Source organism: Phocoena sinus, chromosome 7 (genome assembly GCF_008692025.1).
Source record: "Phocoena sinus isolate mPhoSin1 chromosome 7, mPhoSin1.pri, whole genome shotgun sequence".
Taxonomy (NCBI): Eukaryota; Metazoa; Chordata; class Mammalia; order Artiodactyla; family Phocoenidae; genus Phocoena; species Phocoena sinus.
The window spans coordinates 106,813,534-106,832,454 of record NC_045769.1 but is presented as its reverse complement, the minus strand read 5'-3'; the positions used below and the strand labels follow the sequence as shown (position 1 = coordinate 106,832,454).

The 18,921-nt window shown below is 40.4% G+C and overlaps 1 protein-coding gene across 2 annotated transcripts in view; it reads right to left on the bottom strand.

The window, feature by feature from the left end:
• CNTNAP5 (contactin associated protein family member 5) overlaps window positions 1-18,921 on the bottom strand; it is an 876,608-nt gene that overhangs the window by 419,343 nt on the left and 438,344 nt on the right. For both annotated transcript variants that reach the window (XM_032637306.1, XM_032637307.1), the window contains exon 6: window positions 17,430-17,614. In XM_032637306.1, coding sequence (XP_032493197.1) covers window positions 17,430-17,614 — 185 coding nt within the window. The remainder of the gene's footprint in view (window positions 1-17,429; window positions 17,615-18,921) is intronic.

Genomic DNA, 18,921 nt, shown 5'->3' with positions numbered 1-18,921 from the left:
TAGTTGTGGCACTCAGGGTCTTCGTTGAGGCGTGCAGGACCTTTCGTTGTGGTGCAGGCTCTTCATTGTAGCACGTGGGCTCCTCTCTAGTTGTGGCATGCAGACTCTCTCATTGCGGTGCACGAGCTCAGTGGTTGTGGCACGTGGGCTTAGTTGCCCCACAGCATGTGGGACCTTAGTTCGCTGACCAGGAATCGAACCTCTGTCCCCTGCATTGGAAGGTGCATTCTTTACCACTGGACCACCAAGGAAGTCCCTAGAAAACTTTCAAGTGTATTGTTATAATTATAAAGATGATCAATATTGCCTTATTCTACTGTGTTTGTTAATTTTTGATTATTGTCTCTTTTATGCTTTTTCCTATGTAGACTGTGTAATGTTTAGTCTTTTTTTTACATCTTTCTTGGAGTATAATTGCTTTACAATGTTGTGTTAGTTTCTGCTATATAACAAAGTGAATCAGCTATACATACACATATATCCCCATATCCCCTCCCTCTTGCATCTCCCTCCCATCCTCCCTATTCCACCCCTTTAGGTGGTCACAAAGCACCGAGCTGATTTCCCTGTGCTATGTGGCTGCTTCCCACTAGCTAGCTATTTTACATTTGGTAGTGTATATATGTCCATGCCACTCTCTCACTTTGTCACAGCTTACCCTTCCCCCTCCCAGTGTCCTCAAGTCCATTCTCTACATCTGCATCTTTATTCCTGTCCTGCCCCTAGGTTCTTCAGAACCTTTTTTGTTTTTTTTTAAGATTCCATATATATGTGTTAGCATACGTTATTTGTTTTTCTATTTCTGACTTACTTCACTCTATATGACAGACTCTAGGTCCATCCACCTCACTACAAATAACTCACTTTCATTTATTTAGTCTTTCTAAAAAACTGACTTTGAAGATAATCCTGTGATTATCTAGCTTTTCAAACGACAGTTTTGGATTACTGTCTACGAAGCCCAGATTTTTCTTTTTTCTCCAACCCCAACTTGTTTTGAATTTTGATTACTTAAAATATTATTATTATCAATTAATATGCACATTTATTTTTCCACTTTGAAACGTTTTAAAGAAATTCTATTTTGTGGCAATTTGTTACAAAATTGCATAAATTTTTGAGCTGTATCAACATCCATCTTTAGCTTTTCACAGTGAAGTGGTTAAATCACTGTTTCAGGAGCTTCTCTGGCTGGATTTAAAACCAGCTCTGCCCTTCTGTGGGACCTTGAGTAAAATACCTAACTGTTGTGTGATTTATTTTCCTCATACATAAAATGAGGATAATGATAATACTGATCTCATATAAACAATGTAGCTTGATTGGATTAATGTGAAAATTGAAAGATTTCCTACCAAGGACCTACTCTATAGCACAGGGAACTATCTTCAATATTTTGTAATAATAACCTAAAATGGAAAAGAATCTGAAAAAGAATAGATGTATACAATAGATATATACATATGCACATAAGTATATATATGGATCACTTTGCTGTACACCTGAAACTGACACATTGTAAATCAACTATACTTCAATTAAAAAAAAAAGATTTCCTACCCTGAGACACTTTGAAGGGCTGGCATGTAGCCTTTGCTGTTTGCAGGATTGTTCTTACCAGCAGCAATTTCTCAGTTAAGATGTTCTTCCAAAACAGTGTTTTGCAGGCTTATTTTCAACAATTTCTGAATAAAAACTATATGGATACTAATTTTGCTAATATTTTACAGTCTGAAGTTTGCTATATTTTACACTGATGTTTTACATCAATAGCAACTAAACCAAGTAACTTTTCTTTTTTTAATTAATAAACAAATACACATTTTCTCTGAAGTCCTGTAGAAGTTTCCTTCTGGTTTTCAGATTTTCAGAACACTGGAACTAAATATGTTGTGTCCTCCTTTGAAAAGGTCCTTTGATCATTTCTAGATTGATATTTATTTGAGAGGGGAAAGGAAAAAAGGAAAAAAGAAAGAGAGAGAGAACTTGCTAGAACTATCTGATCAGTATCTATTTTCAATGAATTTTTTCATTGAACTGTTGAGTGTCAAGTTCTATGTAACTTGTTCTTTGGGTAGGAGGCATATTTCAGGCTCACGTTCTTCTGCATTCTTCTTATTCAGTCGGCATTCTAAAAAGTATTGTTTATTTTTGTTTATTTAATTGATTTCCTAAATGTCTATCCTAAAATTACAGAGCTTTTCTCAGTTACTTCAGTGGCTGTGTTGTATAAACTATTCTCTTTAACATCTCACAAATATATCTCTATTGTGTTTATAACTGCCCCTGTACTTCCTTTAAACTTGAATGGGTCTCCTTGAATTAATCTTTGTTTTTAAGTCAACCCTAGCTGTATTCTACAAACCTCTTCATTCACTGATTTGTTTGTCTGGGACACTGATGATAGGATTTTGCCTTTCCATTCAGACTCAGGCATATTTCTTCATGGGGCAGATACTGATGGTACTGAATAGAGATTATATTTCAGGGCACATCATTTGCATGAAGTAGCCCAAAGGCATTCAGTATATGCATCATAGAGCTGGAAATCCAGTTTCCATTAGATCATGGGCTCCTATAATACAAAATAGTTGTGACACTATAAGGGAACCAGATGCCCTGAGCCAGTTCTCTCCAGATAGCAATATGACAAATTCACATTTTTTTTTTAAAGTCCTGGCTTAAGGGACATCATCTCAATAATCCCTACCCCGATCAACATATCTAAAGTTGCAACCTGTTTCCCTCAATCTTAGAATTCCCAATCCTATTACCTAGATCTATTTTTGTTCTTTCTATAGCATTTGTCATCTTTCTTACTATGTAATGTATTTACTTGTTATGGGTATTGCTTATAGTTTGTCTCTCCTGCTAAAATACAAGCATCATAAGGGTAGGTGCTTGTTCTTTTCATGGACATATTCCAAGCACATACAATGATGCCTAATACATAATAGATGCCAAATAAATATTTGTTGAATGTTTTGGTAAATCTCTCTTAAAAAAGTTTCTCAAGGACACAGACCACATCTTGTTCATTTTTGAATATTTAATGCAAGAGGTATGACTCAAACATAAGAGATTCAACAAATAATTGTTGAATCGGATCAAAAAAGAGCACTAGCAATTTATTTCTAAAACCGCTTTACCTTATTGTCCTTTTTTGTCAATGTGGCTGCTTTCTTTTCTTACTTTTCTTATTTGTTTGCTCTTGGAAAATTGCACGGTGAGCCTTTTATTGATCTTAGTGGTCAACAAAATCAGGTGTTAGATTGTAAAGTTTCACTCACAGTCTGAGTGTCTTGGTCCATCTGGGAACCTGGTGGGTTTTCTAGTGTCACAGGTGGGCTCCAACTGGATGAATCCCAGGAGAAAACACACTTTGATGTTAAATGTATGAGGTCCTAGAAGCTGCCACTCTCTTTTCCTTTGATCTCATTCCTCTTCTATTGTCTGGAATTTGCTTGTCTCTTTTTCAGTCTTGATGTTACTTCTCTGGCAATGAGTTCATTCCTCCTTATTGGTTTTTTTGTCTGGCCCTGTTTGAATTTGAGAGTCTTCTTGTTCTAAAGATTCCTTTTCCTGTCAGACTCGGATTTCTGATACATTTGAAGTTTCTCATTAGTGAATATTTGTCTCACTTTTGTTCTGATAGCCTATTTTGTAATGGAATATATATGAAAAAGGATCCAAACGGCTGTCTTTTTTTTTTTTCCACACTTTAAAACTTGCACCGTCTTGGTGTTTGTTGAATTATACATAGTGATCATGGCCTTTCTGGAGGAAGGCTGTCAAAGGTAGATGAATTTCTGCCATTTCAAATGAGACCAGAAATCCCAATTTTCTGATGGTACCTCTTGATTTTTAAATATTGGCCTGAATTCGAATAGTTAAAAAAAAATACTAAATGGGCTAAATAAGATGAGGGTAGTCCAGATTGCTCCCTGTGTGACCAGTTTTTGGCTTCTGCTCTACTGTTTGATTTGATCAATGACTCAGATTGGAATTTCTTTGGAACTTTTGATCTCTATAACTCTTAAGGGGTTGCAGTGCATATTATCTCTTATTTTTGTCCCTACTTTGGGATTATATATTGAGATGAGGTGACTTGTTTTCATATTTTCACTTCTTTATTCCTTCTATACCCTATTCTTTCACAAATTCCTAGTGTCCCTTTATTTCTGCATGATATAATTGTTCATTTCTGTTTTGGGAGGGAAAAGAGTAAGTGATATCTGACCCAGATGCAACCCTGCATTGAATAGGAGGAAGCATTGATCCTGACAGCCCTCCTTGTTTCCACAAAGCAACTCATTCACAGCCATGCTTCCTGCCTGCCTGTGTTCCAGGTCCACAGCTACCTACCTCCACCCTGGCTTTGGCTCCTGACCCAAGCCCAGCTGTTGCCCCTTACACTTCAGTTGAATTTGGCCTCAGCATCTCTCTTAGATAAGGTTTTCTTTTAGTAATAACAATAGTGGCATTTCAATAGGCACATGAAAACATGCTCAACATCACTAACTATTAGAGAAATGCAAATCAAAACTACAATGACGTACCACCTCACACCAGTCAGAATGGCCATCATCAAAAAGTCTACAAGTAAAAAATGCTGGAGACAGTGTGGAGAAAAGGGAACCCTTCTACTCTGTTGGTGGGAATGTAAGTTGGTGCGGCCAACATTGGAAACCCCCAATTTCCAGCCAATATTGGAACACCCCCATAGTCTCTCAACTGTGGAAACAGTATGGAGCTTCCTTAAAAAACTAAAAATAGAACTACCATATGATCCAGCAATCCCACTCCTGGGCATATGTCAAGACAAAACTCTAATTCAAAAAGATAAATGCACCCCTATGTTTATAGCAGCATTATTCACAATAGTGAAGATAAGGAAACAACCTAAATGTCCATCGACAGATGAATGGATAAAGAAGATGTGGTACATATATACAATGGAATATTACTCAGCCATAAAAAAGAATGAAATAATGCCATTTGCAGCAACATGGATGCAAGTAGAGATTATAATACTAAGTGAAGTAAGTCAGAAAGAGAAAGACAAATACCATATAATATCATATGTGGAATCTAAAAATCTAAAATATAACACAAATGTTTTAAAATATAAATTAGAAACAGACTCACAGACATAGAGAACTGACTTGTGGTTGCCAAGAGGGAGGTGGGGTGGGGGAGGGATGGATTGGGAGTTTGGGATGCAAACTATTATATAGAGAGTAGATATACAACAAGGTCCTACTGTACAGCACAGGGAATTCTATTCAATATCCTGTGATAATCCATAATGGAAAAGAATATTTATAAAAGAATATATAACTGAATCACTTTCCTGTACAGCAATAACACAACATTGTAAATCATTGTAAATCAACTGTACTTCAATAATTAAAAAAGAATAGTGGCATTTATGGACTAGTTTTATACAACAGGCCCTATGCTTAGGGCTTACTTTCACTATTTTTTTCTTTAACTTTTTAGCTAGATATTACTATTTGCTCCATTTGAAAGCTGATGAAAAAGATGGCATACAGAGGTTTAACAGCTTGACTAAGGCCTTAGAGCCAAGGGGTGCAGTTGTAGCCCCTCTGGTCCTACACACACTGCCTCGCCTCCAGCAACTTCTATTCCAGTTCCACTGAGGAACCATCTATCTCCTTGAAGACCAGGGTGAACAACTAGTCTTGGTTTGCCTGAAACTTTCTCATTTTTAAAACTGAAAGTCCCAGGCTCACTGACACACTATGCCCCTAACCTAGGCAGCCTGGCATGCACTTGGTGAGCCTTCTGCTGTCCCCACTATGGGGAAGCAAAGGAGACGTGGTGGACAGTTATAGTAGCGGAAACCCCCAATAGTTTCTCAATGGCATAAATCAGCCCCTCCTATTTCCTCTGCCAGAGCCACCCAATGCTATCTACCTACTAGCAGGTTTCACACCAGGGGCTGGATTCAGACCATCTTTCTAATTCTTACCGTGAGTGCTGGTCCTGGCTGAAATCTTGTCCATTGCTAGTCTAGGGTTCATTTCTCTAAATGGATATCTTTTTACAGATTCACAGACACTAGAGTCTGAAACAGCCTGATTGGTTCAGCACATATTTATTTATTCATTTTTGTCTGAATCAATTTACAAAATTTTAACCTTAGGTTAATTGGACAATGGGGGACTTCCCTGGTGGTACAGGGGTTAAGAATCCACCTGCCAGTGCAGGGGACACAGCGTCGAGCCCTGGTCCAGGAAGATCCCACATGTCGCGGAGCAGCTAAGCCCATGCTCCACAACTACTGAAGCTCGCATGCGTTGAGCCCGTACTCCGCAACAAGAGAAGCCACCACAATGAGAAGGTTGCGTGCGCACCGCAATGAAGAATAGCCCCTGCTCGCTGCAACTAGAGAAAGTCCGTGTGCAGCAACAAAGACCCAATGCAGCCAAAAATTAATTAATTAATTTTAAAAATTGGATAATGGGGTAAATCATGTATATTTCAGCATTCAAGCAAGAACTCGTTGGAGATTCTAACTTCAGTGTATCCCAACCCCCTACATTCAGGTTAGAAGGGCACCTGCGGTGGAACTGACACCCTAGAGAGCCCCCCTCTGACCACCCTCTGGTCACATCCTGTGTCATGGGGGTGGTGTTTGCAAACCAAGGGGAAATGACGATAGGAAGCTGTCATCACCCTCCTAAACTTAGTCTTCCTACCCAGCTGCCCAGAGTTCCCTGCCTGAACAGCTCTGAAACAGCTTCAAGGGCCTGAACTATTCTCTCCACTGTCCGTCCTCCTGAGGGTGGACCACGGACCCATACATAGGTCCCAGGAGTGGCCAAGGGGGTTTCCACTGTAGACAGGGCTTGGACATGTGGGATGTTCATTTGTCAAAGAAGGAAGTAGAACAGATTTTATTCAACTGTTTGTTAGCTTATTTGTAACTTTTGACTCTCTCCTCAGGCCCTATGAGTATTCAAGTGGGGCCTTTATAATATTTTATTGATAATGACAATCATTTAGTCTAAGTTCACCCGGCCTCAGAATGTCTTATCAAATAGTTAAAACCTACCACCACACCCCTAACTGCGGCTAAAATAATACTATAAGGAATTTTATCCAGTGTTCTTTTACTTCCTCTTAATAAAAACAATATTTGGGGTATAATACTGGAATTGGCATATCCCCCTCATCATGTTCTTTCAATATGTACATCTCTCTGTTATAAAACTTGGAGAAACATGCAATTAGCAAGTTCACAGATCAAAAAAAATTTAAATTTAAAACTAGACAGAAAAATGGCACCAAGGAATGTGGTTTCAAGTCTTATACACATGCAGAGGCCAGGATAAGGACCACAGCCTGTGCTTGGGTCTTGAGAGATTATCCCTCCTTCAGAGAGAAACGCTGTTACCAGAATGACTTCCGGTGATCGGCTATGCAGACCTAGACTCAAATCCTATTTCTGTTACTCGATGACTTGAGGAATAGGAATGGGAGGGTCATTAGTCACTCTTGTCTTTTATGTCTGTGATATAGAATGTAATAATCTCCCTCACTAGGCTGCTTGAGGGACTCAACAAAATCACAAAATAGGAGCTTGGCTGTTTTCTTCCATTGTTTCCCCTTATTTTCCACTTTGCACCTACTTATTTCCCTTTTCCTTATTTTATTTTCTTTCATTTATTTCTCTCTTTCTACCACAGTCTTTCAACTGAGTTTCCCACCAACCCCCCCAATAAAGGACCAATAACAATTATACTACCACATGTTATGATCTGCAAGACAGTTACCCTTGTGATCTGTAGTTATTTTGATCACCTAATGAAAAGTTGTATTATGTCCAGCCAGTCCTTTAATCATGTCTGAGCTCCAAGAGGAGGTCCATTAGGGCAGTACTAAGCCAAAGTAAGGGCAGCAATAGGTGGTCTCTGACTATGGTGACCCATCAGGAACGCCTTATGGGAAGAAAAGTAGGGTGTAAATTGGTATCTTTATAATGCACAGAAATAAACTTTTTAAATTTACTTAACAAATATTTATTGAGTGTGTATTATGTACCAGATACAAATCTACAGAAATAGAGTGAAAAAGATAATCTTGACCCTTATGATGAGCTTTAGTTCTATGGCTGGGCTGGGGATGAAGAGATAGACAATTAAAAATAAGTAAATTTTGGGACTTCCCTGGTGGTGCAGTGATTAAGAATCCGCCTGCCAATGCAGGGGACACGGGTTCAAGCCCTGGTCCGGGAAGATCCCACATGCTGTGGAGCAGCTAAACCAATGCGCCACAACTGCTGAAGCCCCCTTGCCTAGAGCCCGTGCACCGCAACGAAGAGTAGCCCCCACTCACTGCAACTAGAGAAAGCCCATGCACAGCAACAAAGACTCAACGCAGCCAAAAATGAATAAATGATTTTTTTTAAAAAGTAAATTTTATATACAAAATAGATAACCTACAAGGACCTATACGGAACTATACTCAATATTTTGTAATAACCTATAAGGGAAAAGAATCTGAAAAAGAATTAGCACAACACTCTAAGTCAACTGTAAGTCAATAAAACAATAAAATATACAATATGATGAAAACAATAAATAAGTAAAATAAAATTTTTCAACTTCAAAAAAAAGAATATATATATGTATAACTGAATGACTTTGCTGTACACCTGAAGCTAACACAACACTGTAAATCCAACTAACTTGCTTTTTACTTCAACTAAAAACATTAATTTAATAACATATTATAAAGTGACAAGTGTTTTTGAAGAAACACTATGAATAAAAATAAATTAGAGGATGTGATTTTAGAAGTAAACATAAGGAATACCTTTTAAAGTCATGTATTCATTCTATTGCCTCAGTTCTTTCTTAAAGTACTTTTTTTGCGTGTGGTACAAAATTCAAAATGTTTCAGAAGAGTACACAGCAAAGAATAAAGTTTTTTTCTTTGTTGACCCCACTTTCTTCTGATCTGCTTATCCGTATCCTTCCAGAGATTTCTGTGGGTCTATGCACTTTCAAGTCTATATATTCTTTTCTATTTTGTTAAACACAGATACTGTTTACACTGCATTGCACACTGATTTTCCTTTTCATTGAACAATTTATACTGGAGATGGTTCCACATCAGAACATACAGGACTCCCTCATTCTTTTTAATGGAAGCATAATACTTCTGCTCGGGTTTGTCAAGCACACACACAAAACAAGGTGAGTCCAAGGCCAAGGCCTGGCAGATACACATAGAGATAAAGGAGCCACTGTGAGATTCCGATGATGTGTGCCTTAGACAGTAAAGGTAAGAGTAGACAAATAGTACATCTCCCATGGCCCCTGCGTCCCACACACCAACATAGAGGACACTAAGTATGAGGGCAGATGACCACAAGGTGAGTTGTGAGAGTCTTTATTGCTATAGATCTAATTCTAGACTTCGGCTTGAAACTGAGCAGGACCTTGTGAGGCTCCTGGGCACAAAAGCCTTTCTGTGTCCCCCCGTTTCTTGATTATAGGAAATAGGCTTATTTCAGCCTCCATGACCTTCCCTGAGTTCCAATGGGCGGTTCAAACAGTTATTAATCAGGGAAGGGAGGGGATGCAGAGACACGGGAGGAGTAGTCAAGAAACAATAGTGCAGCCTTGGGGTAGGATCCTGGTACCCCCAAGGGATACACACAATATCTTTGAGCTGTTCTGCAGATACTGAAACCTCCACCAGTTGGGAGAAGGTAACTGCATGCTGCCCACAAGCACGTAGAACCCAGACCTGTTGGAACCAGAAGGTTGATGATGCCGACTCCCAATTACCTCACTACCAACCAATCAGAAGAATGTCCATGAGCTGTTCACTCTCTCCTTTTTGAACCATTACTATAAAACTCCTCACTACCCCCTCCAGGTTGGGACACACGGTTTTGAGGGCATAAGTTTGCTGTGTCCCCCTTTGCCTGGCAGAGCAATAAAGCTATTCTTTTCTACTTCGCCCAAAACTCTGTCTCCGAGATTTAATTTGGTGTCGGGGTACAGAGGCCAGATTCAACATCAGGCTAAGCAATTCTATGTGATGCAACTCTATTCTAAGCATGCAGGGCAGAAAGCCTCATGCCTCCGCGGAACTTAGGGGGTGTCAAGAAACTGTATCAGGACAGTGTGGTATGGGGCCAGGAGGCAGGTGGCGATGGCCTTGGAGCCGCTAATTGCAGGCCTCCACCCTCTTGTGTCTCAGGAACACACAAGACTCAGATCAGCTGTGGGGCATGGCTTTGGCTGTCTGGCCAAAGTGGACAGCGTGAGGTCACTGGGTCACTCTGGCAGAGCCGTTTCCTTACAGGGATTACCATAATTTTTAATTAACCTCCTTTTGATGGACTTTTGGGTCATCTTCCAATCTTTTGTTATTCCTAACATATACCCCATTGCACACATTTGCTTATAATTGTAGGATATATTCCTAGAAACAGAATTGTTGGATTGAAGAGCACTTGTTTCAATTTTGAAGATGTTGCCCTTTCTTTAATATTGTATTAATTATAGTCTCACTACAATAGATTAAATAGTTCTGGTTCCTTCATATCCATGCCACCATTATAAATTTTGTGTTCCCTGAAGTCTAAGTTTAAAATATCGTTGTAGTGTGAATTTGCATTCCTTCTTCTAATGAGTGAGGTTGTGCATCTTTTTATATATCTGAGAGTAATCTGTATTTTTTATATATTCATATTCTTTACCTATTTTTCCATTGAGTTACCTTTTTAAAAATTATTTATGGTGGCTTCTTATTCGTTAATTAAACTTTGAAATACTTTTCCAAGTTCTTGGGAGGATGATATCATTCTGTATTTTTTTGTGGAATTGCATGTGGTTTTTAAAATATTTTATATGTACAAAATTTTTCTTATACTTTATTTCCAGGTTTCTAAACTTTATGTCATACTTAGAAGGACCTCCAACAATCTTTGATTATAAAAGTACTATCTAGGGAATTCCCTGGCTGTGGAGTGATTAGGACTCAGTGAGCTCACTGTGGGGAACTGGGACGATCCCCGGTCAGGGAACTAAGATCCTGCAAGTGTGGCCAAAATAAAATAAAATAAAAGCACAGCCTCATATTTTCTTTAAAACTTCAATAAAACTTATATTTGAAGATGTACATGCATTTTAAATGCTTAGAGTGTTTAGTTTAATATAGCTTTTTCTTACCAAGAATTCTTATTAAATATATTTATTTTTAAAAAAATGTCTTTTTAGTATTTATAACATAAATCACATCGTTATTTATTTATTTATTTTTGGCTGCGTTGCGTCTTCATTGCTGCATGCGGGCTTTCTCTAGTTGCAGCGAGCAGCGGCTACTCTTCATCATGGTGCACGGGCTTCTCATTGCGGTGGCTTCTCTTGTGGCAGAGCATGGGCTCTAGGGGCGAGGGCTTCAGAAGTTGTGGCACGTGGATTCAGTAGTTGTGGTTCATGGTCTCCAGAGCACAGGCTCAGTAGCTGTGGTGCACAGGCTTAGTTGCTCCGCAGCAACTAAGCCCAGACCAGGGCTCAAATCCATGTCCCCTGCATTGGCAGGTGGATTCTAAACCACTGCACCACCAGGGAAGTCCCAAATCACATATTTTAAAAATATGTTTTTAATAGTTTTGATACTGGTAAGGTGTCTATGTTAAAAAGGATAACTGAGCACTCTTGATAAGAAACAAATGCTTGGGGGGACCTTCAAGATGGCAGAGGAGAAAGACATGGGGATCAGCTTCCTCCCCCAAAATACATCAAAAATACATCTACATGTGGAACAACTCCTACAGAACACCTACTGAACGCTGGCAGAAGACCTCAGACTTCCCAAAAGGCAAGAGAATCCCCATACACCTGGGTAGGGCAAAAGAAAAAACAGAGACAAAAGAATAGGGATGGGACCTGCACCTCTGCGAAGGAGCTGTGAAGGAGGAAAAGCTTACATACACTAGGAAGCCCCTTCACTGGCAGAGATAGGGGGGAAGCTTTGGAGCCATGGAGGAGACCGCAGCAACAGGGGTGTGGAGGGCGAAGCAGAGATTCCCACACAGAGGATTGGTGCCGACCAGCACTCACCAGCCTGAGAGGCTTGTCTGCTCAACCACTGGGGTGAGTGGGGGCTGGGAGCTGAGGCTCAGGTTTCGGAGGTCAGATCCCAGGGAGAGGAGTGGGGGCTGGGAGCTGAGGCTCAGGTTTCGGAGGTCAGATCCCAGGGAGAGGACTGCGTGAACACAGCCTGAAAGGGGCTAGTGTGCCACAGCTAGCCAGGAGGGAGTCCAGGAAAAAGTCTGGACCTGCCTAAGAGGCAAGAGACTATTGTTTCAGGGTACACGAAGAGAGGGAATTCCTTTCCCATGGGCCCACAGAAGGCAGAGCACCACCTAAGCGAGCTCCAGAGATGGGCGTGAGATGCAGCTATCAGCTCAGACCCCAGAGACGGGCGTGAAATGCTAACGCTGCTGCTGCAGCCATCAAGAAGCCTGTGTGCAAGCACAGGTCACTATCCACACCCCGAGGGAGCCTGTGCAGCCTGCCACTGCCAGGGTCCCATGATCCAGGGACAAGTTCCCCGGGAGAACACACAGTGTGCCTCAGGCTACTGAAACATTAAGCCAGCCTCTACTGCCGCAGGCTTGCCCCACATTCCAATTATAACTACCATACCCCTCCTTCCCCCTGGCCTGAATGAGTAAGGGCCCCCAAATCGGCTGCTGCTTTAACTCTGTCCTGTCTGGGCAGGAACAGATGCCCTCAGGTGACCTACACGCAGAGGTGGGTCCAAAACCAAAGCTGAACCCCAGGAACTGTGCGAACAAAGAAGAGAAAGGGAAATCTCTCCATACAGCCTCAGGAGCAGCGGATCAAATATTCACAATCAACTTGATGTACCCTGCATCTGTGGAATACCTGAATGGACAATGAATCGTCCTAAAACTGTGGCAGTGGACTTTGGGAACAACTGTAGAACTTGGGGTTTGCTGTCTGTGATCAAGTAATCAAACTTTGCTTAAAGGGAGAAAGGTGCAGCCGCACAGCACAGGGAGATCAGCTCGGTGCTTTGTGACCACCTAGAGGGGTGGGATAAGGAGGGTGGGAGGGAGGGAGACACAAGAGGGAAGAGATATGGGAACATATGTATATGTATAACTGATTCACTTTGTTATAAAGCAGAAACTAACACACCATTGTAAAGCAATTATATTCCAATAAAGATGTTAAAAAAAAAATCAAACAAATGCTGGAGGGGATGTGGAGAAAAGGGAACCCTCTTACACTGTTGGTGGGAATGTAAATTGGTGCAGCCACTATGGAGAACAGTATGAAGGTTTCTTAAGAACTAAAAATAGAGTTGCCATATGATCCAGCAATCCCACTCCTGGAAATATATCTGGAGAAAACTCTAATTCGAAAAGATACATGCACCCCAATATTTATAGCAGCACTATTCACAATAGACAAGACACAGAAGCAGCAATCTAAATGTCCATCAACAGATGAATGGATAAAGAATATGTGGCATATATATATATATATATATATATATATATACACACACACACACAAACATACATACATACAATGGAATACTATTCAACCATAAAAAAGAATAAAATAATACCATTTGCAGCAACATGGATGGACCTAGAGATTGTCATACTAAGTAAAGTCAGAGAAAAACAAAAATCATATGATGTTGCTTATATGTGGAATCTAAAATATGACACAAATGAACTTATTTACAAAATAGAAACAGACTCACAGACATAGAGAACAAATTTATGGTTACCAAAGGGGAAAGGTGGGGGAGGGATAAATTAGTTTGGGATTAACATAAACACACTACTATATATAAAACAGACAAACAACAAGGAACTACTGTATAGCACAGGGAACTATATTCTATATCCTGTAAATAAACCATAATGGAAAAGAATATGAAAAAAGTATATATATGTATAACTGAATCACTTTGCTGTACAGCAGAAACTAACACTACATTGTAAATCAACTATATACTTCAATAAAAAAACAGACCTTAGATTCAGATTCAGATATCCTATTTAGCAGTAAGGGTGTTCATATTTTTTCTGGGTGACTGGAGTTAGGAAATTTTACTTCCCAGGTTTTTGCGCCTACTTAGTGGCAAAGTGGTAATTGAGACCCAGGATTCCTGTCCCTGGTGCCCCTTTCTCTCCACACAGCCTTGAAGGTGAACCTTCAAAGGCTGGAGACCTCCAGTTGTTCGAGAGACTTCTCCCAACACCTACCTCTCCTGTTCCAGTGCAGCCAATGTCAATGTCACTGTTATCGTCAGTCTGTCTTCTTTTATGTTCATATGAACAAGCTGGCTGCATACTTTGGAAGGGGCTTGGATTCTCTGAAGCAGAGTTTGCTTCATACGAACATTTCAAGGTGTTTTCCCCCCCCCTCCCCCAGGAAACACTTCTTACAAGGCACCAAAAAATTTAGACATTTCTAGAAGAAATCTGTTCCAAATTCAGTGACATCTTTGGATGTCTCTCCCTAAATGCTGACATTCACTTTAATGGCACTCAGCTGTGATTCCATACAGATCATCTACACTGGAGACCACAGGTAGTGATAACTTGAAAACAAATGTTGAATCAGGCAACTGGGTGAATTTTAGAATCACCTCTCAAGTCATTAGAGGTCAAGTATATGGGGACCTAATGAAACTTCATGATGGTTTTGTGTTATTTATTGTCCTCAAGTTCCTAAACGATATCTCTTTGCTTTAAGATAATTTCAATAATGTTTTTACAATCACTTAAACAAATAAGAATGATTGATAATCATAGATTTCCAGTTATCAGCAACTAAAAAAAAAAAAAAAAAAAAAAACCTGCCTGGTATTTTGCATCCTGAGTCAAAGAGCGACAGATTCTCTTTTGAAGTTAATGAATAGCATATCTTATCAACAGTATGCTAAAGTAAGATTAGGATCAAAAGAGATCTTTCTTACAGTTCATGATAGAGATTGGAAAAAAAGTCAGATCCTAAGTTTTCAATGATTCATCTCCACCTCCACTGTTCCTGTATGTATCCACTAGTGATTGACTTTGTCTCCTAACAGGGTTTCTAACCATCTGTCCAGCAACATGCTCTGCCCACCTATAGACAGATCTAAACTACAGAGTAGCTTCAGAGTAACCTTTAGAGTAACTGCTCTAAAATAGTTGTTCTCAGACAGTAGGGTGCATCGGAGTCTCCTGGAGGAGTTTTAAAAACCAATGATTGAGCCCCTCCCCCTGAGTTTCTGATTCTGTAGGTTTGGATAGGACCTGTGTATTTTCGTTTCTAACAAATTTTGATGGGGTGCTAATTGTACTGGCCCCTGAAACACATGTTCAGAATGACTCCTCTAAAACATAAGTCTGCCCATGTCACTACTCTGCAAAAAATCCTTCAGTGGCTCCTTTTCCCCCACAGTTTAAGCTCCTTAACATGGGTCACAGGGTCCATCATTACCTGGGTCTTCCCTAATTCTTACGTTTTATCTCTCACTGCCTCAAGTGGTGTGTTGATACAGGTTTAAAATCTGGCTGTTCAGGGTGTGACGCACACACACAGACACACAGACTCATCTCTGTATATGCATGTGTGTGGGCACACACATGCATTCAGACATTAGGTCATTTTACTGATATAAGCGATGTGTAGACACAATTTACAAATAATAATAAAATATACAATAAACTGTATTATAAATTCCATAAAACCAATTGATTTTTATAGAATGCTTTCGTTGATTTTTCACTGAACTCTTTTATCTGTAATCACACAGTCTCTTGTCACTTATTCTTTTTATTTCTTAATTTTGTAAAACAACATAGATATAAAAAGTATTCTTAATACACAGGCTGGAGAAAACAGACTTCAAGCCAGACTTGGTCACCAGGCTGTAGTTTGCCTATCCCTGGTCTAGACAATCAACAAAACAATAAATCAAAACCTGACTTATAGGATTTACCAATATCCATGGTGTAAATATCTCTGCTACGATGGATTTCAAACCATCAAACGGATGTCACTAAATATGGAATCGGAAAGAGATGCACTGTAGCAATCCAATACAGTGTATTTCCACCACACAGATACAACAGAAGTAAAGAAAACCTCAAATACATATAGATAGATGCATAGAGAGACACATAGACAGATAGAATAAAATAAAGTAACTAGGCATCAATGAATTTAGTACATTTTAAAAATACTTCGATGGATTATAAGTTTAAATAACTGGGGTTTTCATAATGGCTGTATTTACCAGCCAGCTTGCAAACTTCCTGAAAATCTACCAGCTGGCCTTCATGAGTCAGTACCAGCTGGCCCTCACGCACCACTGCTGGACGATTGTTTCAAATCCCATAGATACTGGACTGTAACATTTCATGTCCCGTACCCTGCACAGGGTCCTCTCTGACCTGGCCTGCCTTTTTCACCTTTCTCATCAGGCTAACCCTACTCTCCTTTCAAGACTTAGCAGCATCTCCTGCTGGAAGCCTTCCACCCCCATTCAAGGTTGAGCCAAGTGCTCTCTGCCTAGGATCCCGCAGTGCCCAGTGCCGCTCTCCAAGGTAGCTTTCACCTCCTTGCTCTGCAGTGGGTGTTCCAGGCCTGACTCTGCTATTAGACTGTAAGCATCTCCAACTCAGGGACTCTGCTTTAGTCATCTCTGATTGGTATTGCCTAGAAGAGAGCCTGGCATACAGTGGGAGCACAATATATACTTCTTGAACTGAACTACTAGCAAAGATGGTTAAATCTTGGCCGCTAGTCTTGCAAAACTTCTGACCAATACACAAGGACAGTTAGTTTTTTCTTGCTCTTTTGTAGAACGAACTGTCCTTGTGTATTGGTCAGAAGTCTGCATAGGAATGAAGGTGAAAAACAAGAGCCTATCATGCAGATTTTCAATTTCTTTGGATTTTATTATTTATTTTATTAAGGTATAATTGACCTAAAATTTTATATTAATATAATTTCTGTATTTTCCATGACCTCGGCTAACTGAAGCTGATTTTCGAAAAAAAAGAATTACTGAATGTAAGCAAGAGACTAGATGGTGATACAGGAAAGCTACCAGAAAAAAAAAAAAAAAAAAAAAAGTTTTAAAAAGTAAAAAGGAGCCTTGCTGATTTTAAAATGCACCCAATTAGCTGATGCCTTGCAAGGCATTTCCCCAGGCTCACAGCTCATACTCTCTCCGTGGACTCCCCCGTGGTCGGCTGACTGGGCTTAGAGCGAGGGGAAGAGAAGCCCCAGGGTAAGATCTGTCAGGGGCCCACATCTTCTCACTTGCTCTTTTGCTACCTGATTTTCTTACTGATCACAAGCAAGGGGCTTGGAGGTCTGCAGGGAGAATCAACTCACCTCATAGTCGATGTCTAGGGCATCCGCCTCGCCCTTGGTCCGGAAGTGCTGTGTGTGCCGGTCCACGGTGAAGTTCACGTGCTTGCCGACCCGCTCGAGAAGGACAGAGTGCCAGTGTTGGTCATCCAGGAGGCTGCCCAGGGTGGCCGAGGGGGGGCTGCTGCTGAGCCGAGGTTTGCTGTCATCTGTGAAGGGGATGGAACACGGGATGGCTCTGTGCCCAAGGGCAGCCTGAAGCACTAGAATGTTCTGCTAGCAAGTCCAACTCTCTCTATCCAAAGGTAAAGGATGATTCCCTGCCTGCAGACCCAGAACCGTGCTGGGCTTGGGAAGGAATACCAACATTTTTCCACAGATTGCAGGACCAAAATCTCAGTCAACTGATACACACACCCCCTTCTACATGTGAAATGACATGTTAGGACTTGTGTGATCAAATAATAAGAGAAACCATATCCTGATGGCCATATGAATGATATTGAAAATAGGACTTGTCACATTTAGAAAGAATACATATTCTTTGCATGTGAATGGCTCTTGAAAGGAGAAAGTGAATCTTTAGCTGTGTTTTGGAGGAAGAGTGAATGCTGGAGAAGGAGAGGGAAGACCGTGGCCCCAATGAGTTGGATAGATTTGTGGGCAAAGGCAACGGGGAGGAAATAATCATTTTAGCTGCCATTTTCAAATGCCTACTCTATCAAGGGCACTTAACTAGGGATTTTATAACCTCCAAGTTTGATGCTCTAAGACAAAATGATTACCTGCATTTGACAAATTAGGAAACTGAGGTCCGGTGAGGGTAAGCATGCCTAGGTAGAGATGCAGCCAGCGTTCAAATCCAGGTCTCGACCCTTTTGACTGACCAGGGCAAGGGTCCTATGATTCACCCTAAACTGAGCTTGGAAGATACCCCTTGGGAGAATGTGAGAGATTCCAGTGGAGAGGTACATTTTTCAGTCAAGTCTGCCCGTTTCCCCTCCTGTCTCTCCTCCAATTTTATGGACTTTCTGCCTGTATCCTTCTGTCAAAAAGATTAATTTTTTTTTCTTTGTTCTTTTTTCCTGTAGAATGGCTTAGCCTTAGCAAAACGAACAGCTCAGTGCAACTAATTTTACTTACATGTAAACCTTCCAATTTTTGAATATTTTATGTGTTCGGTACCCTTAGTAACTGAAAGCTAAATGTCTCTCTTCTCTCTCCTAAGACATGTTTTACAGAACAACTGCAGCAGCCTGCTCCATGGTGCAGCATTTAAGGGGCTGGAGTTGCCATTTCCACTGTAGGCTGCTCACTCCTACCTCCATTATGGCCCCAAGTCACTGCTTCCTGCATGAAATAACACTTTGTTGCTTCCTATGGGGGTTGGGGGGAGGCACCCAGATGACTGTAATTGAAAAATAAGAGCTGATGAATTCATAGCTGCCTTTAATTGATTTATTCATTGACATATTGATTTGTTCCACATCTTCTGAGTTCTTAAAATGTGTCAAAT